This window comes from Nasonia vitripennis, chromosome 1 (assembly GCF_009193385.2).
Source record: "Nasonia vitripennis strain AsymCx chromosome 1, Nvit_psr_1.1, whole genome shotgun sequence".
Classification (NCBI taxonomy): Eukaryota; Metazoa; Arthropoda; class Insecta; order Hymenoptera; family Pteromalidae; genus Nasonia; species Nasonia vitripennis.
In genome coordinates, this window is record NC_045757.1 from 3,754,169 (window position 1) to 3,781,563 (window position 27,395).

General features: G+C 45.4%; 3 protein-coding genes across 5 annotated transcripts; 1 reads left to right on the forward strand and 2 right to left on the reverse strand.

The window, feature by feature from the left end:
* Positions 1 to 487: 487 nt before the first annotated feature.
* On the reverse strand, positions 488 to 8,063 carry Sf3b3 (splicing factor 3b, subunit 3, 130kDa). The gene is made up of 14 exons (NM_001159880.1): positions 7,910 to 8,063; positions 7,134 to 7,614; positions 6,645 to 6,937; positions 6,094 to 6,470; positions 5,844 to 6,009; positions 5,433 to 5,601; positions 4,397 to 4,548; positions 3,997 to 4,152; positions 3,459 to 3,747; positions 2,972 to 3,257; positions 2,338 to 2,718; positions 2,011 to 2,127; positions 1,441 to 1,819; positions 488 to 1,199 (listed from the first exon to the last, which is right to left on the reverse strand). Exons 2-14 carry the CDS (start codon positions 7,528 to 7,530, stop codon positions 711 to 713), a joined length of 3,651 nt encoding a protein of 1,216 aa, NP_001153352.1. The 5' UTR covers positions 7,531 to 7,614; positions 7,910 to 8,063; the 3' UTR covers positions 488 to 710.
* A 112-nt stretch (positions 8,064 to 8,175) lies between these two features.
* LOC100123953 lies at positions 8,176 to 13,158 on the reverse strand. Its single transcript, XM_016981339.3, has 7 exons — positions 12,942 to 13,158; positions 12,290 to 12,859; positions 11,964 to 12,203; positions 11,260 to 11,888; positions 10,843 to 10,960; positions 10,120 to 10,752; positions 8,176 to 10,049 (listed from the first exon to the last, which is right to left on the reverse strand). Exons 1-7 carry the CDS (start codon positions 13,018 to 13,020, stop codon positions 9,487 to 9,489), a joined length of 2,832 nt encoding a protein of 943 aa, XP_016836828.1. The 5' UTR covers positions 13,021 to 13,158; the 3' UTR covers positions 8,176 to 9,486.
* An 821-nt stretch (positions 13,159 to 13,979) lies between these two features.
* LOC100123956 (laminin subunit beta-1) lies at positions 13,980 to 24,513 on the forward strand. 3 transcript variants are annotated; one of them, XM_001607690.5, is made up of 15 exons: positions 13,980 to 14,204; positions 14,919 to 15,060; positions 16,148 to 16,213; positions 16,298 to 16,354; positions 17,156 to 17,381; positions 17,462 to 17,770; positions 18,008 to 18,570; positions 18,650 to 19,155; positions 19,227 to 19,637; positions 19,731 to 19,941; positions 20,016 to 20,970; positions 21,042 to 21,444; positions 21,519 to 22,199; positions 22,280 to 22,841; positions 22,930 to 24,513. In XM_001607690.5, the coding sequence occupies exons 2-15, from the start codon at positions 15,000 to 15,002 to the stop codon at positions 23,331 to 23,333; spliced, it is 5,415 nt and encodes a 1,804-aa protein (XP_001607740.1). In that variant the 5' UTR covers positions 13,980 to 14,204; positions 14,919 to 14,999; the 3' UTR covers positions 23,334 to 24,513. The 3 variants fall into 3 exon arrangements, with proteins under 3 accessions (XP_001607740.1, XP_031777813.1, XP_008203086.1); XM_031921953.1 differs by having other exon boundaries at positions 14,046 to 14,185; XM_008204864.4 differs by lacking the exon at positions 13,980 to 14,204 and adding an exon at positions 14,546 to 14,817.
* Positions 24,514 to 27,395: the final 2,882 nt, after the last annotated feature.

The window sequence follows — 27,395 nt, forward strand, 5'->3', positions numbered from 1 at the left end:
ATATAAAGTTTAAGAATTCAATTCAATCGATCATCTATAAAATAACAAGAGTCGTTACCAAATCATTGGAACGTACATACGTATAAGAGTTCACCTAGTTTCGAAAAAAATAAGTAAAAGTACATTTTATATAAACTATACAATAAAGGAAAATAAAAATAAATTTCTCTCAATTATAATTTGCTTCACATTAAAAAAACTTGAATCCATTGTATGAAATGTTTTCTCTTTACCTTAATCATCAATATAATACAATTTCTTGATTTTATACAATGATCAAATTCCAGAGCAATTGTTTTTACTTATGAATTTGAATGTAATAATCTGTATATAGGGCAGATACTCAAATTAATCACTTCGAAACAATCTATTATTTTTATTGATTATTTTTATATTTTAGTATAGACACGTGTGGCAACCTAACAGTGCGACGGTATAGTTCTCAACTTGATTTATAAAATTAAGCAAAAGAATATATGCCATAATATTGTTTTCAGATTCAATAATTTTATTTTTCCGACATCTACAGTTTTGGTAGTGAACTTAAAACTTTAGAAAAAAAAGGTTATTTAAAAAAAAACGCAATTTATTTGACAATAAATACAATGTTATCAATAATCGTAATATAAAAATCTATTTACAAATTCACTTAGAACAGAAAAGAAGAAAAGTATTCCAAACTCTTGGAAGAATCCACATGTATCTTCGAATTAGAATGCGTATCTAGTTCGAATATCTTCCAGTTTCTTTGATACTTCTGATGGTGTCCTTTCCAAATCACCAGAAATGCTCTTTTGCTTTCCCGGCTCTATACTGTTAAACTGTTCACAAAGATCGCCGTCAATGACGTTTTTGACAGGATAGTAATAACTTCTGAAGCTCAAATGATCCCGACCACAGAGGGGTGGGTGTTCAGCGCGCATGTGCATCTCCAGATGCTGAAAGAAATCATGGTCTTCGTGGCTGGTGAACGGCACGAGCACGCCTACGGTTCCACTAAGCGTCGTATAGACCAATGATTCGCTGCCACCGGGAATCAACGTCGCTTTCTGCAGTGACATTACGGTCTCACCTACATGGAAACAGGCCACGGTATCAGCCTTTTGCGAGGCGCCGTTTAGTAGTCCGCGGTCCCACAGAGCTTTGTTGCCCGTTGGATCCTCATCAACATCATCGTTGATAGAACTAGCGAGTCGAATCTGTAAATAAAAAATCATAAGCGATTAAAATTAAAATGTATATAAATTTTTTCTAGCAATAAGGATTAATTAAGGGCTGTTCTATTTGCTTAATTACGACTTCAGCGAGCAATAAAGTTACAATCTGAAGATGGGATAGAAAAAGCATTTTGATCTTCGCGCTATTGCTTCCGCAAACCAATGAGTACACTTGCAGAGAACGAAACGCGATAATATTGGTATGTATGAATGTTATACTAACCACAGCGATATTTCCAAACTTGTCGGCCGTTGCAACGGTGTCATAATCTAAAACACAGGTAGTGGTGATCCACCTAGGATGTGTATCGTCAGCAAAAACGATGAGCTGATTTTCTTGTCTCTTATATCTGACCGCATACACGGACTCTTGTACGTCGCTTACGTAGATTCGCTGACCAATGGCGTTGATACAAATTACGGCATTTGGTATGTGCTTATTCTCGCACTTACGCAGTAGTTTTTTCTTGCCCATGTCGTAAAGCCGTAACATTTTTCCTACACCAACGAGTACACGACCTTGATACGGGCAGATTGCTAGAGGTATTTCATCGAGCGTTGTTCGGTGCATTAATTCGATGCTGGTGCAGTCGGAACTCACTCTGTAAACAAACAAATATTTCACTTTAGAACAAATCTTGCAAACTTCTTAAAACATATGGTTGATTTTTATGAAAAGTCAGCACTGCAGGGGTATCATCAGTAGGCAGTTAGTGTGATATTGTCATCATTCGATTTTTTTTTTTTAATTAAACTAGTATCAGTGTTTCTCATGAATTTGTGAATAACTTACTTGTAGGTATATAAGAATCCACCATTGCTAATCCTTGGATTTAACTGGTATTCCTTTGCTACTCCAACAATCAAGAATTGCTGGTCTCCTTGGTTCGCGAATTTCACAAGCGCCAAGCTAAAAATAAACTTACCATTAATATTCTTAATCAATAATATAATTTCTGCTTGAGAATTGTCGGTCCACTTACGACTTCAGCCAGCAATAACTACAGGCTGAAGATGGGATATAGCGACACATTACTATTCGCGTTTCTGCATTCCACAATAGAATAAAAAGCACTTGCAGAGAACGAAACGCGACGTAATTTACAAAAAATTAACATACCATAGCGCAGCCAAATTCTGCTCTAGCCTGTGGACTTGGAAAGTTGTACCAGTAGTAGGCGCCATGACTCTAATTAGCGAGGCCCAGAGTCCGGGTCCGGCTCTCGGAGCACCGAAGACCTGCTCGTTCGGCTCTTCTGACAGAAAAGCTTCGGCAAGTTCACGCGCTACCGCAGCCTCATCGGAACCAGCCGCTTCCTGCATCTCTTCGGCCATTTGCAAGCGACGCTGCTGTTTCGTTTCCTCGGTATAGGCGTTATGCTCGGTCTCGATGAGCAATACGTGGGCTGATTCGTTGTGGATTACAAACTTACGTGGCGTGTACTCGAAAGGAAAACTGACTTGATTGAAGACCGCACCGAGTTTTTCCAGCGCCAAAATTCTGAGAAAGATTATGTTTATATTATTTTTGATTGATTAAAATATAATGTAATTATTTTGTTAAGCAAAAATAGTAATCATTTAAAAAAATTGTTTGGCCTCGTTAACCAGGAGGGCTTTATCAATTCAAGCACACCAACGATGCGATAGTCCAATTGATCTTGCACTGTTTAACGACCGATACTTGGGTAAAAATCCACGAACCGGAGATACCGTAGTGCTAATTTGCGTTTATATATTTTTTGTTAACTCACCTCAAGGTATTTGTAGAGATGGCTACGATACCCTCAGGACACTGCTCGGAGCTGAATCCAGATGCGAATTCGAGACTTTCATACGATAACGGCGTAAGGTGGAATCGATTTTGATAATAATAAGATAACCAAGATCGACTGCTCATGGCAAGGACAGCTTGGTTGCCCTGCATTCTGATGCGGAAAAGCTTGACGGGTCGCGATCCAAGGTATCGCGTTCGCGTGTCCGACAGGTCTCCCGATATTGGATCGAGGACCGTCCTCAGCAATACTCCGTTTTGCAGACCTGTAAAGTTTAAAGAATGTTATTAGATCGATTACAACTAATCAAACATAAATACATTTATTAAGTTATTTTTCTATCATTATCAAAGAGGGTTATAATCAATGCTTATCAGTTGAAACACGGACTTGATAAAATAATCATTTAGACTTTTTTTTAATTGTAATAAATGTGATGAAAAATAAAATTGAAAATAGAACGTACCGATATTGAGATGCAGGGTCGACTGCATCTGGTTGCTGTCCTCGCTGGTGTCGTCTTTGATTCCCATTTCTACTATGCATAAACTTTCTGCTGCGGCTGGCAACGCTTGCATACTCCTAGGCGCAAGGCAATCAGACGGATCTAGAGAGATTATACGGACTGTGTTGTCTTGTAAACCTACAGCCAAAAACCAAGAACGTTGTTCGCCTGCCGCCACGTTGCCCAGCGCCATGCACATTACCTCAGATGGCATCTTTTTACGTTCCGTGTACTCGTTCAATTGACCAGTCTGTAACGAGAAACAGTTATGTTAGAGCTTTGATGAAAGATTTCTTTTCCATAACATATGTTATTTTAATTTATTTAGTTGTCTGCTCCATAACGACTTCAACAAGCAATAGTGACGAGTTGAAGATGGGATATGTTTCAGTTTGCTCTTCGCGCCTCTTACATCTTCGAGTATACGGGACAACTCGCAGCGAACAAGACGCGATAAATGCAAATAAAAATAGTGGACGTATTGAAGATAGTCACTTACAGGGTCCATTTCGAAATAGACGAGTTCTCCACCGGTGAGGGCGATGACGACCTGCCGCTGATTTACGGCGCACTTGATGATAGTTTTCTTACCCGGTGCCTTCCACTCGTTTACACGTTTGTCAGCTCGGATATGACGAATGCCATCGGGATATACCTAAAATAGTGAATAGAAATCATTAAAATATAGTCTATTTTATAATTGAAGGAAAACTGAGCATTTTATATTCGAATTGTTTGGGCTTGATTACCAGGAGTACTCTCGAAAAGTGCAAGCACACCAACGATGCGAAAGCCCAATTCGATCTTGCACTATTTTGCGACCGATACGTGGGGTGTATCCAGGTGTCGGAGATACCGCAGTGCGTATTATTAAGAAAAATATCACAAATTCAAATTACCTGAACGAGGGCATCTTCTCCCAAGGCCGAACAGCTGAGTGTGGGCGTCGTGCCAAGGAAGCCGGAATCCGTGACTTCCTCGACGGTCTCACCAATGCTGAGAACCAGAGTAGCATTGACGAAGGATACTATGATATAAGCGTCGAATTCCTCTGTAACCAAAATCATAACAACTCGTCTGGTTTAACTGCCTTTTATACAATAGTTCCAACCAACAATAGCTACGGCAAATTTTATTCCTCTCTACCGATTCGTTATGACCGACCGCTATGTACTTCGATAGGCAAATTTAAATATGCAAGATAAGATTATTCGTATGAAGCAATCTGTCATACTTCGATTCATTTCGACTTGAAATAACGAGTCAAAGGTGACAAAGAATTTTTGCTCTTGCACTCGTCACAGAGAAAAAACTTAAAAGGCATCTCTTCTCTACTTGTGAGTGCTTGATGACGCGAGAAAAGCAAATTGCATCATCTGCGGTTTTAACGAGTTTCTTTAAAAAAAATTTTCTACACCTGAACACGTGTGTTGTCCAGTGGATTGATTCCCACACGCGCAAGCTTGTCTTACCTTTCGAACTCAACTGCCAGGTTTCAAACGACCGATCATCCCTTGCTGACAGCCTGAAAGGAGAGAACTGGTGTTTGATAAGAGTGTATCAAACCACCAGGCTTCAATTATCTTTGCTTTTATTTGCGATTCGTGAAAAACGAGAATCACGACTTCTTCCAATTTCAAAGTAGAAAAAATATTGGTAAAGTAAAACACAAGAGTTCAATGTCTTATTTTTTTCTACTTAAAAATCAGCGATCGTACTTTGAAAGATAATATGAAGCTATATTCGACGTAACGCATTTTGACTATATATTACAATAAATAACATAAAGGTGCCACAAGAAGCATATAACCGTCTGTGTGGATTGAACTTTACGTTATTTGGCATTTTAAAAAGTCTCTACACTACCGAAAAACGATAACAAATAATAAAAGATAGCGTTGTACGCCAGGCATGCAAAATCTATGAGCAACTAACCGTCAATTCGTCTTTTCACTGTCCACACGGCATTTGGGTTGCCGGGCAGTTCGCTCACGGCCATTTCAGACACCTCCAGACCGTGACGTAGTACACGTAGCGTAGATCGGGGTCCGCGTCCACAGGCTATGTACAGCTGAGGCGTGTCTTCGTTGGCCAAATCGGCAACCTGAAATTTAAACACGATTACATTTTAATATAAATCGGATTTTTCACATTGAAGTCAATATTTACATTAACGAAGGTTTTCTGTGATTCTTTGATTCACTTCGACATGCAATAACAAGTCAAAGGCGACAAAGGATAGTTACTCTAGCACTCGTCACAGAGAAAGAACTTGGGTTATCATCCTTTCTCTACTTGTGAGTGCTGAAATTTTCAAGACTAACTGATGCAAGGATAAATTTTTACCTGACAGGCCATGATGGGTGAAAGACTGTCCATTTCGTCAACAAGAACGAGATTTCTTAACGGTCTTGGTGCAAAGAAGAAAGTGTCACCCTCTTCCAGAGGCATTGCAGAGCTGAACTCTGGTTCGTCGTCGTCATCGCCCAAGTGAGCGATTTGGTACAGGTAGCTAAAAAAAGATTGGAAAAAATGAACAACAAATCGAAATAAGAAATATGTATGCAGCTTCAGGGATTAAGATTTAGGTACTTACTGATTGCCAAATTCAGAAGCTACAAAGAGAAAACCAGTTTTAAGAACGCACATGCTGTTGGCTACGGGAACGGTATCAAAATACTTGAGCTTAATCTCTGTAACAACATCCTCGTCTGTTTCCAGCGTGATTTTGAAAATATCACCCTGCTCAGTCTGAGCCAAGAAGAAAAACATGCTCTTGGTCTTATGAGTGGCTGAGCAGACAAAGATCATGCCACGCTCGGGATCATCGAGATCGTTCCTGCGTCTCGGAATGGGACAACGAATGTCGGGTTGATCTCCCAAGTTCTTGTAAGTTAGATAATTCTCAGAGCAGATAAGTACACCGCTGGGTCCATCGTTACCTCCCGGAACGGAAACCAGGAAGTTGGCGTGCTACAAAAAGAGGTTCTTGTTAGAATTTGTTTTTCCAACATGATGATTTATATATCTAAATTTTAGGCAAGTCAGCACTGCAGGGGTATCATCAGTGAGCAGTTAGTGTGATATTGTCATCATTCAGTTTTACGTTGTCTCATATCAACAAAATTTAATGCGACATATTCTTACCTCTTCCAGTGGTTCACTGTATTTACGCACGACGTGATTCAGACCCAAATCCAATTCGTAGAACGTCAGGGTCTGCTGCGTCTTTATCGCCGCTTCTCCCGTGGGGTCAGTATCGGCTTCTTCATAATCGATTTCCAGGCAAGCAAACATAGGATTTTCGAAACCCACATCTACACCCACCATGTGATAAACAAGAGTGTTACTTTTGTGGGCTTCGAGCGGTGAGGAGATAGTCAAACGTGCTTCTGGATCTCTGTTTAAAATGTAGACTAATTTCTGCTTCTCTATGGCCCCTGTATAATAGAGAAAAAATGCATCAGTGATTTGTTGAATTTGATAATTCATTTTGAATCCTTTTTATCTTATTTTTCATCATAATCAGGTTTTGTAATCAATGCTTTCAGGTGAAACACGGACTGATAAAAATAATCATTTGAAAAATCATCAGCCTAACTAATTGAGAAAAAAAAAAATTGTCAAAATTCTTACCAATCATAACAGCACGCCCTTTAGGATCAATGGCCAAATACTGTCCAGGAACAATTCTCCTGCATCCACTCTTGCCAAAGGTCTCTTGGTGAACCTTTTCAAAGACATTCTTAGCTGGAACATACTCCAGAATGACAATTCGCCCAGAATCAGATCCAACCACTATGTAGTCTTTGGTTCCACCGGTGAGCCTGAAGGCCATGAGAGATCTGATGATGCCAAAGACCTCCACAGTTAGCATGGTATGGACCTTGCCAGTGTTTGGATCCGGCCTGAGAAGCTCCAGGGACTTGCCTCTGGAGACCAGAATCTCCTGCATCTTGGTGCCGGAGAAGTTTCCATGCACGGCATGGGTGATGCCAGTGGCACGCTGTAGAGTCAAGTTGTACAGATACATCTTGGCTGCTTTGGGTTATCACAGTAAGGTTTCTCGCCTTTTTACTCCTGGGCTTGCTCAGTCTGGCTGGAATGTCTGCTCTCACTGGAAAATTCCAGATAGGTTAGAAACTTATTGATTACGTAACTCCAGCCAAATGAATGATTATCAATGGTAACTTTAATTTTCGGAGCACGAGTGAGAAGAGCACGCGTGGACTTTTTTTTGAAAAATTGTCGAAATTCACAAGCAAAAATTCAAAACTCTTGGACAAAAAATCGACGCCGGTCGCTTGGGAGATCTGCGAGCCACGTCTGCCTATTATAGGCGAAAAAGCATGCGCCGTTCGAAAAACGACTAGTCACAAGTTGGTTGAATCAAGCCAAAGAACGTGAATTACCTGATTTTACGAGGACATCGTGAGGAACCGAGGCGATGCTTGCGGATTATCGCACTGGACTTGGGCGTCGTCGTCGGCCATTCACGCTCGCTTCGCTTGTTCAAGCTGCGGAGGTGTAAAAATGGTGGCCGAAGCACCGGCCGGAACGGAATGGACCATGGAGTGGATTGTACAGTCTGATGGTGCTGGTCGCGCGATTTGTACAGTTTGCGCGGGATACGGGAAAACGGAAGTTGGAGAATAGAGGGCGCTCTTTTTCGACTCTGTCGTTAAGTTAGAATTTTATTGGTAAGTCGCGTGTTTCGGCGCGAATATTCAATATTAGAGGTTTTGCCTGATTTTTGCCTGATTTTAGATGCGGAGAATTGAAAATTCATAAATAATTTAATGCGCACTTCTAACACGATGCTTAGAGCTTGTAAGTTCTTTGCCACGAAAAGATTTTATTTTATACATTCTTATGCGATGAATCACAATAACGTTAGTAAAGAAGATACGAAGCACATCAGCCGGTCTTTTAGATGAACTTTACCAAAAACTATCTACAAAATACCGAAAAGCAAAGTTCACATTAGTCACATAAACGCCGAGTAAAAATCATGTCATCGACGAAAGAGAGAAAGAGCGAAGGCGACGAAGAGAAAAAACAGAGAAAGAGAGAGAGAGAGAGAGAAGCGCGTAAAGCTCGGGTATACGGTCGCTATCGGGACCGGAGTTCAAGGGAGATAACGACCCACGCGCCTCTTCCTTCCTCCGGGGGACGATTACACGCTTTCGCAGCTCTTCTGACTGCCAACGAAGAGTATACAGCTCGACGCCGGTTCCTCTTCGCTCTCTACAAAAACTGATTTTTTTTTTTTTTTTTTTTTTTTCGGGAGTCACTTGTATAGGTAAGTGTTTTCATTTTATTTATTCTCAATCTATATACCATTTTCTTTATGCGATACGTGTATACAGATAGATTTTTTTTTCTACTTAATTTGCACGCTCGATGTAATACGAGTATAAGTTCCAAATTTTTTAAAATTTACGCAGAACCGATCGGAAAGTGCAGAGCGCGAATTAAATAAAGATAGGAGCATGTATTTGAACATTATTATGTGGCGTACGCGTTTAATAGATCGTCTTCGACGAGGCCGAGTAAAAGAGCGTAAAAAAGCGAGATACGAGAAATGTGTGTGACCGAATCACGAGGCGGCTCTCTCTCCGGTCACGACGTTATAGCTGCTTCATTCGGATAAAATTATCGAGGATTCCAGGAAATCGTGGCGTTCGCCAGCGTTTTTCAGAAAAACAGCTATGATACACTATACACACGCGCCGCTAATATTTTTCGACGCTTTTGAAAATTCGAACAAGTATATTTTCCTATACATTCATGGCTGCTCGTCTCGTACACCGAGATGTAGTATATACTAAACACCTCGTGGGAGGAAAAAAGAAAAACAGAGGTATACAAGCGCGCTTGAAAAGGGGGCTTTTAAAAGTGTCTTGCAAGTGCGCCGCACGTGTTAAAAAGGGAAAAACACACGGTCGCCCCACGTATACATATAGATGGATATATACCGGGTGTCTTCTCAGTAAAGTCTCAACGGCGCCACGTTTCTCAATGTCAGCGGCAGAGTCAGGAGGTTCGCGGCGTCGCTAGAGACAAAGTCTTCGTGCAAACAGCAGTAGGTGAAACCTTCGTTCGTCTTGTCGAACTGAGTCGATCTACAGCTCTGGTGTTCCTGACGGCAGATCCTAAGGTCGTTGGATCGGATGTCCGAGTCGGTAAGGTAGGGATTGTTGACGGTTACGAAGACCAAGGCTTGGTGTAAGGTTGGACTGTAGGCGAGTTTGAACAGGAGTTTCGGCACTGGCACCAAAAGTTTCAAACTGTCGTGTCGGTCGTGGGACAGGTAGATTTCTTTGCCGGATAATTGAAGTATACCTAAACCGCCGGTGTATACCTCCAGGTCGCCGATAACGCTGGCCGTGCGGCGCACCATTGACTCGACGCTCTTCCAGTTGCCGTTGTTCACGCTCTGCCACATCGGCAGGACGTTCAGGTACGAATAGGTCGAGTACTGCTCCGCGTAGTAGAACTGGTCGGCGCGTGCGACCAGATGGCCGCGAACTAGGTAGTTCTTCGACGGACCTAAAATGCGCGAGGTAAAATCTTTAATTTCTGGGCAACAACCAGTCGTATACCCGTATAATCGACATACCCGTGGACGGAAGGTACCGCTCGACCAAGCTCTTGTCCTGATTGAAAATGTTGGCAAAGGTCGCGACCTGATGATTCCGCGGGTAGACCTTGTTCATCACGACGTTCTCGAAGAACTGTCCCTTGCTGAAAGTCGGGGCTCCCGCGTCCCTGAAAACCTTACTACCACCTATGGCCCCGCGAATCGTGGAGTGAGCCCAGCTGGTAGTCGCTAGGTTTCTCGAGTGGCAGACTTGAATGGTTCTTTGAAAGCCGCTGTCCTTCACCTGGTAGCCGATCTCCACCAACACACCGTCACTGCTGCACTTGTGTCTGTTGTTCGACCTGGTCACGGGTGATGGATTCTTGGAGCAGGCGACCTGATCGAACGAGTATTCAAGGTTGTGGTAGGGCACACTCGAAAAGCTCTTGCCATCCAGGCACTTGGCCAGTTCGGTACTGGAGTTGGTGGTTCGCTCGAATCGGGTTATCTGACCACCCGGACAGTAGAGCAGATGCTTCTGGCCAGAGTTGAAGGTCAGCAACTGAGGCGAGCTTCGTTCCGGATAGATCGGCTCGAGGGAGCCGATGCTCAAGAAGAGCGGCGAGCTCGCGGTGACGTCCTTATTTAGGTCGATCCTACATTTCGCTTCAGCTGCGATTTCGAGGTGTATTTTGTGAAATCGGTAAAATAATCGGTAATTGCAGGATAACTGCTTCGGTGTAATATTATGTAGATACTCACCGCAGATGCCACAGTGCGCCGCCGCGAGAAGAATGAGTATCGCGAGGCGCGAGGACAGCATCACGGCCATGTCGGGTGTACGAGCAACTGATGTCAAGTGTATATTGCGCTTGACTCTCTATAACGCGACGGCATCAGCAGTCTAAGTGCGTCTCTGCGAGGCCAGAGTTCACGTAAGCGTGATAACGAGATATATATATATACATGTATATACAGCTCTCGCGGATTATCGTGATATAAGAGGATGGAGCACGTCGGATATATGTCTATATCTACGTGCGCTGAGCATAGAGGAGGATAACAGCCGAGTTTATTGATCGTTTATATTGTCAAAAATCTGTTTTTTTTGTAGAAGCAATAGTTTCGGGAAGTGTCAATAAGAAGCATTTATATATATATATATAGATAGAGAGATTATAACAGGTCCGACGCATCGCGTATCAACGGCTGGACGTCGGGAGGCATCTGCTCTATGGGTATGCTTATTTCTTGAGCCACTGGGTGATTGATGAAATCGTGATACTCGCAACAGTAGGTAAAACCTTTTCGAGTGTTATCCGGCAGGTACCAGTGGGCTTTCAACAGCCTGCAGAGTTGATAGTCTTTTATACAATGGATGTGCTCCTCCGCATCCATACCATCGAGTTCGAGCAGAGGATCATTGATCGCGAGAAAAACGATCGCCTCGTTCAACGCTTGGCATCGCACGATCTTGAAGAGTATCTCCGGTACCGGAACGACGGGTATCACGCTTGCACTCGCGCCCATCTTTCGCTCGGTTAACCGTTGTCCCAGGTTTATCAATTTTCCGTGGATTTTCATGGTTCTCAGACCACCGGTCCAGACGTCCAAGAAGCACTCCTTCTTGTTCGCCAATTTGCGCACCCACTTTTCCATCTCTAGCCAGTGGCCGCCGTTAATGGTGTGCCACATGGGTAAGGCGTTCGAGAAGAAGAAGGTCGATCTCTCCTCGACTAGGTAGAAAAAGTCAGCTCTCGGAGCCAGGTGTCCCTTGACCAACATCGTGTTGTCCGCGTGGTTTGTAGCTGGAAGAATCAGGTTGTCCGATTATCGACCTGAACCCGGCCTGATCAGGTATATGGCACAAGAGATGTACTCACTGTTCCAGTATATGTACCGTTCGACTGCAACTTTGAGCTCATCCTTGAGTTCCTCGATTTGGCTGGGTTGCAGCAGTCGCTCATCAGTGATCTGGTTGCCGTAATAATCTTTGAGCTCCAGTTGCTCCATCACAGGGTCTTTCAATAACCTGCCGAAGGCTTCGGCCTCCTCGCATGCTTTGTATAATTTCTTCATTTTCAGGCCCTCGAAGACATGGCCTGGCTCGAAGTCCCAGCGTACTGAAAAAGTCGAAAAGCGTAAAACTATTGCTTCGATCTTCGGCTTCTTTTTGTGCATATCAGCAGATCAACAATATATAGCTAACTCGCGTCGTTTTTCGAAGTTTTGAAGACGACGCGACCTGATGCAGCCGGCGACAAGATATGATGGGACCAGATCGTGGTGGCGCGGGCATCCTCGTAACAAAGCTGGATTACTGCCAGTGACTTCTCAGCGGGCGCGTCGATGACGAAGCCAAGATTCACGATTACACCGATGTTGCCGTTCAGGTTGGAGCACTGCTTGGGACTGTTGCCCTCGAAGTGATAGTAGGATATCGCTACCGGGTACTCCGAGCATTTGAACTGGTCCAGGCTGACCTTTTGCTCGTAACCGTTCTCGCTCTGAAGGATAAACTTGTCACCAGACAAGCAGCGCACTACCGGTGGCAGGAGGTACGGATCCGAATCTACCGGGTTCAAGGATACATCCGGTTGACCGGCTATGCTCATACTGAGAGTACCTCCCGGACAGTAGAGCAGACGGTCTTCGTACCAATCGAAGCTCAGCTCCTTCGTGTTCTTGGCGTGCGGGTACTTGAAAAAATTGTTAAAGCCCAGAAACACCGGTGAACGCTGCTGTAAGGCGAGGTTCGTCGGCACCGAACACTGCCCGTCTGCAAAGTAATCCAGCGTTTTTATATAGCGGTGAAACAATTTTTAACGATTTTTAGCCTCTATATATATATATATACTCACGAGCGAACGAGACGATCTGAAGCAGCAGCAGAGACAAGCATACGACGCGGCTGCACATCCTGATATATCGGTATCGCATTAGAGCGTCCAAAGTCTTTATAAGATCGGCTCGTGTGGAGCGTCTCGATAAATTCGCTGGATAAATCTTGGCTTTTACGCGATTCCTCTTTAAACGGCAAAAATCTCGTCTCTCATCTCCGCAGCTTTAACAAGATACGGGAAAGTCCGATGCGATAATCCGCGCGATCGGATATTGAGTCGAATCGAAGAAAAAACGTCCCAAGAGCGTCAGCTGTTATCGCCCGTGTATCGTGGCGAGATTCGATCGCGCCGCGTAATTCGAAAATTCTCCTTATACATATAAGGATCGAAGTCGTCGGGGCTGTCGCTTTAATTTATCCGATGCAAACAACTCGGAGTTTCATTTTTATTTTTCGATCAAATATGCAACATCGATCCACCTTACGATTATACGAATAGCTTTATGCTTCCGTATGCCTAGCCTATAGTAAAGAACATACGCAATATGCGACGTACATTCCCCCCCCCCCTCCCCAATAATATGCATTCAGAGAAAAGCTAGACGCAGAGCGTGCAATGGCTCGGTGGAGTACAGGCGCACACGTGTATGTGTATATGTATAAGTAGAGACTAATACAACCGCAGACAGAAATAGGAAGAAAGAGAGGCGACGTGGGTGCGCGCGAGAGCAGGACGGAAGCGAAAAGGAAGTAGGGAACAGCAGCAGAGAGAGACTGTGCTGTGTTTAGCTCCTCACCATATAACGCTGCATTACGCGTCAGTGATAAGCCGCTCGTACGAAGCGCTATAAAAATCAAATACTGTATGATTTTCCAATTCCGAAAAAAAAAAAAAAAAAAAAAATTCCTCCCTTTCACCGCGATCATTCCTCGTACTCCTCTTCGAAATCTCGGCAGGTCTCCCTCCCTCCTCCAGCGCACGAATAGTCGCCGCCGTCGTCGTTTCCCCTCTCCTCTTCCCCGACTTCCTCCCCTCATCTCGTGCGCCGTACAGTCGGGGCTCTGGATGCTGTGTGTGCGTGTGTTACGCGCGCGTGTCCGTGGAAGAGAGAGAGAGAGAGAGAGAGAGCGCCGCGAGTCTTTTACAGCTGCATCAGTAGCGGCACAGCGCGCTCACGGTGAAGAAAAGCGACGCCAGCGTCTTCGAGGTTTATTATTATATATCATCACTACTGCGCCAGAGCCGAGGGAGAGATAATCGAGGTGTGCAGTGTTGTTGCAGGTATATAGACGTGTGTATAGTGCGTGCGATGTGAGATTTAGTATACGAATATCGATCGCTGGATCCTCGATCTCTGTGTATTACTCGTATACACTCGTGCAGAAGACACTTTTCCGAGTAGGGTAAAAAAGCTCGCGGACGTGCACGAAAATCTGAAAAACACGCTGTTATCGGAGGAGGCAACGTCCGCTGCGGATGCCTCGTGCCTTTTAGGGCCGCAGCAGCGGCGGCGGCGGCCAACTTCGAGGAATCGTCTCTCGCGTTGCTGCTGCTGCAGTGCTCACCGCGCGCGGGGAGAGTCGAGAGAGAGAGAAAGAGAGTTCGGGTCGCGCCCAGCGCTGATGCAGGAAACATCTGTGTTTATTAGTTGCGCCGTGATTTTTCAGCTACTATATACTTACTGCTCGCGGCTGCAGCTCTCTGTGTGCATGTATGTACGTCGTTGACGAAGGGAGACGGAGTCGGAGATATTTTCCAAGTATGGCAGTGATGTAGTTACGCGCGGAGTGTGTTTTTCTTTCGAAAGGAGGTTTCCACTTTTAGAAATAGATCGCGAATGTGCGTGGAAGAGCTCCTAGGTCCTCGAGTTCGTTGGTTCTATTTCGAGCAACAGGTTTTTTTCCGTCTATCAGCCCGAACGGCGTATACCTATATCAGCTGCATGCGATAGTTGACGATAATACAACTAATAGGTAATATAATTGTGTGCAACAGATGATGGAGTCTCGAGATTGAGCTGTGTGCTCCCAGGGATTCGACACCGACGACCACCGAGAGACGACAACCAGAGCCAAGATGACCGGCAAACTCGCGGCGCTCAACGTCTTCATCGGCATCCTCTTGCTGTACTTGACAGGTATAGAAACTCATTGAAAGAATAATTAATAACGCATGTCTCTCGTTAACAGTCGGAAGAAAAAAATAAAAAAAATATTCGTGTTTGCATTCCGGAATTGTGTCGACGCTAGTATAGTCCTATATCGTCCGTTCGGATGGAATTATACACTGGTACAGTGTAATGCTACACCCTCGTGCGCAAGAATGCATATTATAAAGCGCACGTGCTGCTGCCGACGCTACTGGTTTTTCTTGGAAAACAAGACTAAGTAAAATCGCCGCATCGAGAGTGTCTCTTTTTTTTTATATATCGGAAGGAAAACGAGACCGAGATTTTTACGTAAGAAGATTTGGAATATAATATGCCGAAGAGTTCAACGTTTTTCTCCTGATATGTATAAACGCGATGGGGACACTTTTTTCGAGCGCGTGGCGACACCGACGTCCGCGCGTGATGGGAAAGAGGCCTTTTATCCGGATACGATTAGATATTACCGTCCCGCTGACCCCGGCGACCCTCGCTTATACATGTATACTTATACTCCGAAATTTCTTGCTCTCCCGCCGGGCTACACATTTGAACTTCGGGTTCGGTAGTCGTTGCTATCGACTCATATCTAAAATTGTATGTAGTTTACTGTGAAAAATTGAATGAATTAAACGTAGAGAAATTATGGGATGTTAAACTGGATTCCTAATCGGTACAAAAATTCAAATTCTCGAATTCGCGCAACTGGAGCGCTGACTCGCTCTCGAAATGATAGTGTAGTCGAGTTTTTACTCGTTCGAAAGATACACCGCCGAGAATAAGAGAGAGAGAGACAGAGATTCTCGTAAACATCCGTTACGACTGTCCCTTGCTGATAATCTGCCGGGGCAGCCGCGATAACGCTCTACGGCTTTTCTCCGAAAAATATATATCTCTCTTTCCCTCGTCTCGTAAAGTATATAGTACCGATCATTGACACTATGCCATATACTTGCAAGCACAACCGATCCTTTGATCGGTGAAGTTGAATGAAAACGCGGCGGCGACTTTGTGACTCATAGATCGCGATGCGTTAATTGGGATGAAGTAATGATGTGAAATTTTTCTTTTCTCGCAGCGATTCTAGATTCTACCGAAGCAGCTAAAGACTACAACCGAAACTTGTCGAGAGGACCCGGACGAGGTGAGATTGTTAACGAGAATTTAAATACTGCCCTTTTTCGAGACCTCGATTAATAATTATAATCTAATTAATTGTTTCCTGCAGATTACTCCGACGCAGCTAGAGATTATGAGAGAAACCGGACGAGGGCGCCGGCGAGAGGTAAGAAAGAATTTTTACCGAGAGATAGCATCTCCGTCATTTTTGTATCCTCGTCGAGAATGTAAAGTTTATAAAATACGGACGCGAGTAAATTTCGCCCCAGTCAGAGAGATATATGCAAGAGGTCGGTGGTGATATGTGTGTTTTGTATAGGCAGCTTTCAACGAGGAGACATTACAGCCGACGACGGCACGAATTCGCGGTTCGACTGGTCGTGGCTGAACTACTTGCGACCGAAAGGTAGCAAAATGAATGATCGAAACAAAATCGTGCACTCGAAGTAGCACTTCTTTTAACTCTGTAATTCTGTTGGTTGGAGGTTCATTTCGATTATTAACTCACTTTTACTATTTCTGACTCGTCTCTGTACTCCACTAATTATATACTTATGAATATACAACGATGAGTAGAAATAACGACAAGATATTATACAAGAAGACGCGTTTAACTCTCTCGAGTATATATTTGGACGATAACACTCGAGATACATGACGTTTCTTAAGATTGTTTTCTCCAGCGTACGATTAAAGTGCGATTAAGAAAATCCATACGAAAAAAAGAAACGTCGTATACGCAATAGTAGGTGATAGTGTGTAACATGTATACCCTATAGTGTAACTGGTTGATGTAACTCGCAATCGCATGGGAAATTGACGATACTCGTGTATCTCTTCTCGCACACTATTATAAACTTTTTCATCGCGGATACTCTTAGTCACAAACGCACTCTACAACACGACTATTATAATATAAGAATATTAAAAATTAAAAGATATCTACTAACGAAAAAACTGTCGTCAGGTCTGCACGTGCAGCGGATTCACCCTTGTGAGCAGGGTTCCTGTTACCCGGCCACCGGTAATCTGCTGATCGGCCGAAGAAAGCAGTTGCACGCCTCGTCGACATGTGGTCTGAACGGACCCGAGCGTTACTGCATCGTGTCCCATCTGAAGGACCGCAAAAAGTGCTTCTTCTGCGATGCGTCCAACCCTCGACAGCAGCACAACATCGAGAACATCGTCAGTGGGTACGTGATATCGTTTACTTTGCAAACGCGATGTAGCACTATATGAGAGAGATTAATCGTTTATGATTTTTGGATGACAGAACGCCGCACAGGACCTGGTGGCAGGCGGAGAACGGAATGGAGAACGTGACGATCACGTTCGATTTGGAAGCCGAGTTTCACTTCACTCACATCATCATCCACTTCCAGACCTTCCGACCCGCGGCTATGTTGATCGAGAGATCGTACGATTTCGGTAACACCTGGCAGGTCTACCGGTACTTCGCCCACGACTGCAAGGGATCCTTCCCCGGTGTTCCGACTCATCAACCGACGAAGCTTACCGACGTCATTTGTGACTCGCGGTATTCCAATGTTGAGCCCTCGGCCGATGGTGAGATTATCTTCAGGTGAGTTTGATCGACATTGATTGGATTGATTATTCACGCAGAGAATCATGCGTTTTTTTTTTATTAATGCAGCCTCGCAGAGGTCGAAGCTACGTAAGATTTGATTAACATGGTCATATCGATGTCGTGTTCGTGTTGCCCCTAGAGTTGTAGCTTTATGAAAATTTGTCCTCTTCATGTAGAGTGCGATGCTTTACACGAAAGTAAACTAATAATATTCATTGTCTCTAACGACAGAGTCTTACCGAGCAACCTGCCGATCGAGAACCCCTACTCGAAGGAAGTCCAGAATCTGTTAAAGATGACCAACTTCCGTATCAACTTCACGCGTCTGCACACTCTCGGTGACGATCTGCTGGACAACCGTCGCGAGATCCGTGAGAAATACTACTACGCTATCAAGGAGATGGTTATCAGAGGTTCCTGCTCGTGCTACGGTCATGCTTCTCACTGCCTTCCTCTTGACGGCGTCGATAACGAAGAGGACATGGTCCACGGCCGATGTAACTGTACCCACAACACCAAGGGTCGCAACTGCGAGAAGTGCGAGGACTTCTTCAACGACTTGCCCTGGAAACCAGCCGTCGGCAAACAGACCAATGCCTGTCGCATGTGTAATTGCAACGGTCACTCGACCAGCTGTCACTTCGACGAAGCTGTTTACGAGAGAAGCGGTAGGGTATCCGGAGGTGTCTGCGACGACTGTCAGCATAATACCAGAGGACAAAACTGCGAGCTCTGCAAACCGTTCTTCTATCACGACTCATCGAAAGACATTACCGATCCCGAGGCTTGTCAACGTGAGTTTTCGATTATAGGACCCTCACCTTATTTTTTGAAGTAAAAAAAGAGAAATTAATTTTTTTCTTTTTATCACAGCTTGTGATTGTGACCCGCGAGGATCTCTCGACGAGGGTATCTGCGATTCGCGTACCGACCCGCTTAGCGGGGACGAGTCTGGACGTTGTCACTGTAAGGCCAACGTCGAGGGCAGACGCTGCGATCGCTGCCAGAACGGATTCTGGAACTTTACCGACCTCAATCCCGAGGGATGTCAAGCCTGTACCTGCAACACTCAGGGTACGATCAACAACCAGGGTTGCAACATGGTGACCGGAGAGTGTACCTGCAAGCGCTACGTGGTAGGCCGCGACTGCAACCAGTGTCTGCCAGAGTACTGGGGACTGTCTGACGACCAAGAGGGTTGCAAACCCTGTGATTGCGATCTCGGTGGTGCTTACAACAACAGCTGCGATGCATATACCGGACAGTGCCACTGCAGACCACACGTTAGTGGAAGGTCCTGTAATGTTCCTGAGCAGAACTACTACACCGGATGGATCGACTATCTCATTTACGAGGGAGAGTACGCCAAGGGAACTGACGTGAGTTTGATGATAAATTCAATTTGAGACTTGAGCATATGTTTATTTTTTAATTCATTGATTCTCTCCAGAACTGCCAAGTGGTGATCCGTGAGCCGTACCGCGACGGTCGCAACAACAGCTGGACGGGTCTGGGCTTTATGAGCGCGATCGAAGACTCGGTGCTGAACTTCACGGTGGACGGTGTGCGCCGATCCATGTGGTACGACATCGTTGTTCGCTACGAGCCCAAGTACTCCGGTACCTGGGATGATGCCGAGATCATCATCGAGCGCGATGGTCCACCCAACAGCGAAGGACCTTGCGGTAAATGGCAACCCGAGGAAGATCGACTCTGGGTGCAACTACCTACCAACCAGAGAAGCTCCGTTGCTTCGCCGCCGGTTTGTCTGGAAGCCGGAAAGGTCTACACTGTCCTATTACAGCTGAGAAAGTTCGCTAGACCCCCTGATGCACCCACTGCCTCGATCCTCATTGATTCGGTGAGTGCTAGTAATAGTAATTTCAGTTGTATACAAAAATGCTGATGAAAGTAGAAAAAAGAAAATTAATCTCTTATGCATTTGGGATTACAGATCGTTCTGAGCCCAAGGCTGGAGAATATACCGTTCTTCACTGGCGGCCCCGGCGAGATTCGCCTACAGGAATACGAGAGATTCCGCTGCCAGGACTACTTCAACAACATATACGAGTATTACTCGATCTACGAGAACCGCAGTGACATCCGCGATATTTGCACCAAGTACCAGAACAGCATCGGTCTCTACGTCTTTGACGGAGCACACTGTAAGTACTACGTTCTCAGATATAGAAAAAAAAAATCTGGCAAGTCACTCGTTGAACCACGTTTATGTCCTTAGCCTGCGAGTGCAATCCAACCGGATCCCACAGTTTGATCTGCTCGAACTACGGCGGTAATTGCCAGTGTAAGCCCAACGTGGTAGGTCGCAGTTGCGACCACTGCGCTCCTGGTACCTACGGCTTTGGCCCCGAGGGTTGCGTGCCTTGCGACTGCGATGGCGTTGGTGCCCTGGACAATTTCTGTGACGCAGAGACCGGCCGCTGCAAGTGTCGACCCAACACCTACGGACGAAGCTGCGGTCAGTGCGAGCCTGGCTTCTGGAACTTCCCGCACTGCCGGCGCTGCGAGTGCAACGGTCACGCGGACAGCTGTGACTCCAAAACCGGTGCTTGCCAGTCTTGTCGCGACTCGACCACTGGGCACAACTGCGACCGCTGTATCGAGGCGTTCTATGGTGACCCCCGCATCGGCGTCGACATCCCCTGCAGACCATGTCCCTGTCCGGGAACCTTGGAAAGCGGCCACGCTTATGCCGACAGCTGCTCCCTCGACCCCGTCAGTCACGACGTCATCTGCGAGTGCTACCAGGGCTACGCTGGTCCACGATGCGACACCTGCGCCGATAATTTCTATGGCAATCCCGAGACTCCCGGTGGCAAGTGCCAATCTTGCGAGTGCAGCAACAACACCGATCTCAACCGGCCAGGCAACTGCGATCCACAGACCGGCAAGTGCCTGCAGTGCCTTTGGAACACCGACGGTTTCAACTGCCAGGTCTGCAAAGCCGATTTCTACGGTGACGCTCTTCAGCAGAACTGCCAGTCCTGTCAGTGCAACATCCTCGGTACCGACGCCAAAGCTGGACCGTGCGACCACAGGACCGGACAGTGTCCCTGTCTACCCCACGTCATCGGACAGCTCTGCGACACCTGCGAGGAGAACCACTGGAGAATCGCCAGTGGAGAGGGCTGCGATCCTTGCGAGTGCGACGTTGTTGGTAGTGTGTCTGATAGGTAAGTTTTGTCACCTATTCATTCCTAAAAAACGTGTATTTCAACTCTAATGAAATGAATGATATTCTCAGATGCAACCCGTACGAAGGCACCTGTGAGTGCAAGCCCGGTTTCGGTGGCCGGCGCTGTAACGAGTGCCAGGCTAACTACTGGGGTAACCCGAATGTGCAGTGCTATCCTTGCGAGTGCGACGTCATCGGTTCGGCTAGCGCTCAGTGCGACCGCGAGACTGGCGTCTGCGTCTGTCACGAGGGTATAGGCGGTGAAAAATGCGACCAGTGCGACCGCAGCTACATCGGTACCGCACCCAGCTGTTCGCCATGCGGCGAGTGCTTCGACAACTGGGACGGTATCCTCGACGGACTGAGGAACAAGACGCTCTACGTTATCGACGAGGCTTCGAACATTCAGAAAGTCGGTACCACCGGTATCTACAGCCAGGAGTTCGAAGACATTGACAACTCGATTGCTCAGGTAAGACACGATTTTCTTAGCTCTGTAATGCGGTATGATGTGACGACGTTATTTATGGTTCTTTGACTCTGCAGATCAACACTATGCTCGAAAGCTCATCAGTGAAGAGCCAGGACCTCGACGAGCTGAACCAGTTGGCCACTAACTTGGACAAAGACATCGACAACTCGGCTACCATCCTGCAAGATCTGGAGAACCAACTGGAGAACGTTACGCAACGCGTTACCTTAGCCGACGCTCAATTGAAACGCTTCAAGAACCGTACGGACGCTCTGCACGAGGGCGCGGCGGAGCTGCGCGAAAACGCCAACCGCCTCCAAGAGGCCAACGTTCAGGGCGCGCTGAATGTGACCCAGCAGATGGCTGACCAGTCACGTCTCGCTGAGAAGATGGCCGCAGAGACCAATAATGTTCTGCTCGACGCCGAACGTTACAAGAAGAACACGGAGAACCTGCTGGCCAAGAGCAGTGCCAACGTCGAGGAGAACCGTCAGAAAAACAAGGACTCGCTCGAACGACTCAACGAAAAGCTGGACACGCTCAAGAGTCACATGCCACAACTCAACCAGGACATGTGCGGCAGAAACGTCACCGACTGCGACTCCGTCTGCGGAGGTGCCGGATGTGGGCACTGTGGTGGACTGTCCTGTGATGTTGGCGCTATGACTAAGGCCATGCAGGCACTCGACGTCGCAAAGAAGCAGTCTACTATGATCAAGGAACACAAGGACGAGGCCGAGCAGCTTCTGAGAAACGTGAGTACATATCGAGCGGAAATTGTTAAACTTTTTCCAGATAGCACGGGATAACTCATTTTTTTTATTCTTCCTTTCAGTTGATTCGTCTAAAGGACAATGCCTCTGGTGCTCGCTCCAACGCGCAGGAGGCCTTCGATCTGGCCTCGGCTGCGCGTAACCAGTCGGATAAATTGACTAAGGATTTAAGCAACGTCAACAAGAAGATTTGGGATTTGCTGAAGGCCGAGCAGCCGACACCAGCGGAGGTACGCGACCTCGCCAAGGAGGTGCTCAACGAAAAGATTACTCTCACGCCCGAAGAAATCAAGGGCTTGGCAGACAAGATCGCCAATATCGTCGGCTCGCTCAACAACCCCGAGCTCATTCTTCGCGAGACCTCGGACGATCTGCAACTGGCCAAGGAACTAAGGGAACGGGCCAACTACACCAAGAAGATCGCGCAGGAAAAGGAGGCTTTAGCTGGCAAAGTAGTCGAACTGCTAATGGAGACCCAGGGATCCCAGGAAATTGCTCAGGAAGCTATTAGCAAGGCCGAGGCTGACATCGACCTGTCGAAGCACGACCTCGACGAGATCTCGCAGATCACCAAACAGGCTAAGCAGAAGGCTGATGACACCACGAATTCGGTCAACGACTTGGGTAAGTTGAAACTTGAACAAGTTTATACACCTTCAATACCATTGTATGACAATGACTAAAAGAACGATGCTTTTTTCCTTGAATACAGAAAACAGGCTGCTACAGCTGCAGGCCGAATCGGTGAAGAACGACTTCGTAATCAAGCAAGAGATCCAAGCGCAGGCGAGTAACATCTCGGAGGAAGCGCGTCGAGTACAAGCGAACGCGAAAAAGCTTAGCCAGGAGTACAAGAGCGTAGAGCTGTCGTTGAACCAACGCGTGGACAAGAGCAAGGACGACATCGGCCGTGCCAAGGGTCTGCTCAAGAGGGCGTCCGAGCTGACGGCCGACACCGTCGACAAGTTCAAGGACATCGAGGGCATGGAGAGCGTCTACAAGGACAATGACAGACTGCTGCGTGATCTCATGGAGGAGGTCGACCACCTCAATGCCTTGATGAACCAACATCTGGCCGAGTTCGAGTCCAAGGCTCAGCAGCTCAGGCAGTGTTAGGGCTAGGCTCTGCGATGTAGACAAATATATATGACAATGACGTATAACACTGCCTCGCTCGCGTCGCGATGATGCATGTCCTCGATGAGGATACCCGAACGGCGCTAACGAAATTTCGATCAACTTCACGCTCGTACTTAGCTGTAATATACAGAGCTCGACGTTTTCTGTGCTCGGTAGCTCCAGTGCCACGTAGAGATTTTTCCCCCTAGTTTTTAGTTGAAAACGATTTGGCAAATACTTACTTTCATACCAATCTCTTTATCGTGTCTCAGCATCATTTTTTATACCAGTAAAGCATTTTTTGTATCTCGTGTCGTTTGGACGATTACACGATATCGATCGCAGTTACTTAACGATTGTATACTTAACTATCTCGAAACATATCAAAAATGAAGAAAAAAACGTAACGAAGACTCGTCAATGTGTTTTTATCGGCGATTCTTCTACGAAAGTGCCATATAAGACGATGTAAAAGAAAATTAAAATTTATCGAAGGATGCTGTAAACGCTCAAGAGCGTAAAGAGGCAAAAGTAAGGAAAGGACAGAATCTTTTTTTTAGCATACGAGGCTGTAAATATACAATTAATGATGACAATCTCGTGTTTTTTTTATCGAGCAAATATATACTTTTTAGCGTTATCAAAGTAGGTACAAGTAGTGTACAAGTTTTTGAAAGTACGCGTTTACGTATATGATATAGATTTTAATGCAAGAGGTTAACATGAGCTTAATAATGAAGATAGTTTATTAATTTAGAGAATACATATCCTATATACACGATCGGGTAGAAGAAAAAAAATATATAAATTGATAAAATAAAAAGAAAAATAATGTTCAACAGGATCGCGCGTTCGAAGAACCCGTGCATATTGGCTATAATCTGGACCAAAGTTCGTTTCTAACACATTAGCGAAGTATTTTAAAAGCACATCGGCAAGACTGCAAAGGCAAACGCAAAACTCACCTCGATTTTGTTCTCGACCTTTATGTAGCGCATACTATGAACTAAATGATGCAATAATAACTATATATTATACACGTATGATGCTTAAACCAAAAGTCTTAAATTTTTTATATATTTAATACTTTGTTATAATATGATTGTATGCTTAACGAGAATACTATATTGTATAGGAAAATAAAACCACAGAATAAACTAGTTAATAAAAAAAAAAAGACATCAAAGCCAGTTTTCTTTGTGCGTACTTTATCGGTCGGCAATTATCTGCAACTGACTCACTCTCTCGCGCTTGCACAACGATTTAATAATAGTCCTCTCGCAGCGCTGCAAGATTGTAAAAGCACACATGCGGATAAAGATCCTAAAACCCCATGTTGTAAACCGTATACGCGCACTCTTGACTGACCCACATGTAATCTCTCGTGAGCTGTAATCGCAAAAATGCGCCGACTCGCAAGAATCAGCCTTATCGGTGCGACATCCTTCGGAGAATCGAATCGGTATCGTATAATATGATGTATAGCAACGGAAGGACTTCTTCTCTGAGCGGATAGGATAAACAGCTTATCTCGGCGGAGAATCTGCTTCGAGTCTCGAGCGATAGAAAGAGAGGGAGAGAGAGAGAGAGAGAGAGAGACTCGCCACGTGCTGCGCACCTGTGAGCTCGTATTTATTTATGCGCCGTTGCAGCAGCGACGAGTGAGGCTAATGCGTTTCGGATTCGGGGGCAGAGGCTGAATTTTCTGTTTGTTGTGGCTCGTTAAGGGGTCGGAGCCTTCCCTTCTCCTATTTTTTGTGAGGATGAGAATTCCGAGCTGCGTCTCTGGTGTCTATAAGAAACGGAGCGTATTATTAAAAGAGTTTAGGCATTGTAGTCCGCCTTTGTAGAAGAGCAGAGGAAATTTTAGGAAAAAGGAGAAAAATATTTCCGTTCGAAAATGTGCTGGATTATTCATTTGCTAAAAAATTGCACTGGACAAGCCTCGACTTTTTGAAGAATTCACGTGTAGTCAAAACACTCCATCGCTAAAAAAAAAAAAGAAAAAAAAAATTGCGCACAGCTCACAATAACCCGGAAACCTTAGCGCGAAAAAGTGCCTCGGCGCACGTATTTATGTACAAAAGGGTCTCGACTGTGTACGGCAACGTTCCCATCATCAGCGAGTCTCTCGCCCTTCGTCAGCCTCAATGCACAGCTCTGTGTCGAGCTTCGCTAACAATGCTCTCCATTCACCGTACAGCGTCAGGCTGTCGCTTTCAACCCCGCGACGGGGGAGTCGTCCTGTCGTTACGACGCCTCTTGTTGTATGCGCATATAATACGTGCGTATGACGTGAGCTTCTAAATTAACGAATAGTTTTTTATGCTGCGATGAAATATCGAGTGCTTTTTAATGCGCGTTTTATATGTATATGTATACCTGATTATGTACAACGTATATAGGGAAAGTCGAGGGGCTGCCTGTATATATATATATATAGGTATAATACGCGCGATTAGCATATGTAAAGCACCTGCGAGAATTAGCATGAGAAGAAAAATTCACGTTCGAATTCCAGAACCCTCGTTGGTGTATTTCGAAAAAAAATAAGCGAAGGATAAGCGCAACCGCGTTATAAATATACACATAGGCGCTACTATCGCCAGCCGCAAACTTCCCTTCCGCGCGCGCGCGCGCGCGGCTACCGCGTCGCTATCGGAAGAAACGGCCGCCGCGACTTTTTTTCCTCCTACACGATAACGCGATCCTCTTTTTTTTTCTTCTTCCCTCTGGTTTCGTAATTTATGTATTCTTGTAATTGTAACTACCGTAACTGCTGCGAGCGATATACCGGCTGATTTATTTATTTATTTTTTTCACGATGAATCGAAGCCGCGCTCGAGTGAAACACTATTCGTACAAGGGGGAAATTGAGCGGAGCCGATGGCACGTGCAGTGCACACACGATCGGAGATTTCGCTATTTGCACTGTCCGATTGCAGCTGTCTCCCCCCCCCCCCCGCTGACTTCTTGATATGCCCGTACGTGCAGGATTAAGCCGTTTTCGCTGGAGAGAAACGTATAGCCGGGCTGTTCGCGTGTGTAATTAAGCCTGTTGACACGTACGAGAGAGACGAGGGGAATTAGATGGGATGTCTGCTATATATTGAAGGTGTGGCTGCTGCTGCGACAGAAATGGGAGCTATTATTGGGATTGTTTCTTTTGCTCGATTATATTCCATCGTTTCTCCTATTTATATTCGCTACAACTTGGCGAGCGAGAGATAAGTGTGTTTTATCGGTGATCGAGTAATAATAAACTGTATCATCGATGACGCGAAAATCCGTAAAATCATCCTCCAATACAGCTCTCGTGTGACTCACGATCTCATACATAGACGCGATATCGATTGGGGAGCTTTGTTCGATGATGCGACCGTAGATATACCTATACCACTCGTCAGCATTCGAAAAAAAAAAAAAAAAAAAATTTCGCTCAACTTCTCGTTAGCCACAATTTTCTCGTCAGCGGTAGCACCCTCCGGTGAAAATTACCACAGCCGGCTCTCGTTTAGACCCTACTTAGTTTCCTATACAGTCGATTTTCTCTTTTTTCACTCTGCTCCGGAGCCGCACAGCTGCCGATGCAGCTTTGCGCGCAAAAAGCATATATCTATATAGAATTGTGTGCAGCGCCTGTGTTTATTGTATTCCTTCGGCGTAGCGAATATCTGACGTGCTGCTATCCCAAGGAGGAGGAGGAGAGTCTTGTATGGGAGAACACGACGCGGAAACGATCGAGACCGAATCGGTTATCGAATAGCAATGGATGTTAAAAATTGTCGCGCTATAAGGACAGGGAGGTAAGTGAGTTTATGAGTTATTAAAAGTTATTCGTCCGACGTTCGAGATTATCATCGAGGAAGTACACAAAGTGACGAATGTGTGAAGTTTATTGAATGATGAGTCGAGGATGAGGGACATCGAATGATTCAGCGATACGAAATCGTAGATTCTAACGAATTCGATGAAGATTAATTATAGCTGTTTTTTTTTGTTTTTTTTTTTTTCAGAAAATTTCTCGCCGTCAGTCTTCGTTATACCTCGTTAATAAAA

Excerpts from the sequence above, each read along its gene's own strand:
- Sf3b3 (NM_001159880.1), bottom strand. The coding sequence starts at position 7,530 with ATGTATCTGTACAACTTGACTCTACAGCGTGCCACTGGCATCACCCAT. Across the intron at positions 6,938-7,133 it reads AGGGCGTGCTGTTATGATTG|GGGCCATAGAGAAGCAGAAA; the intron begins GTAAGAATTTTG and ends TCTATTATACAG. Across the intron at positions 2,128-2,337 it reads CAGAATTTGGCTGCGCTATG|CTTGGCGCTTGTGAAATTCG; the intron begins GTATGTTAATTT and ends GTTTATTTTTAG.
- LOC100123953 (XM_016981339.3), bottom strand. The coding sequence starts at position 13,020 with ATGCGATACCGATATATCAGGATGTGCAGCCGCGTCGTATGCTTGTCT. Across the intron at positions 11,889-11,963 it reads ACGGTACATATACTGGAACA|CTACAAACCACGCGGACAAC; the intron begins GTGAGTACATCT and ends TGATTCTTCCAG. Across the intron at positions 10,961-11,259 it reads GCGATGCGTCGGACCTGTTA|AGAGTCAAGCGCAATATACA; the intron begins TAATCTCTCTAT and ends GTCGCGTTATAG.
- LOC100123956 (XM_001607690.5), top strand. The coding sequence starts at position 15,000 with ATGACCGGCAAACTCGCGGCGCTCAACGTCTTCATCGGCATCCTCTTG. Across the intron at positions 15,061-16,147 it reads CCTCTTGCTGTACTTGACAG|CGATTCTAGATTCTACCGAA; the intron begins GTATAGAAACTC and ends CTTTTCTCGCAG. Across the intron at positions 17,382-17,461 it reads ATCGAGAACATCGTCAGTGG|AACGCCGCACAGGACCTGGT; the intron begins GTACGTGATATC and ends TTTGGATGACAG.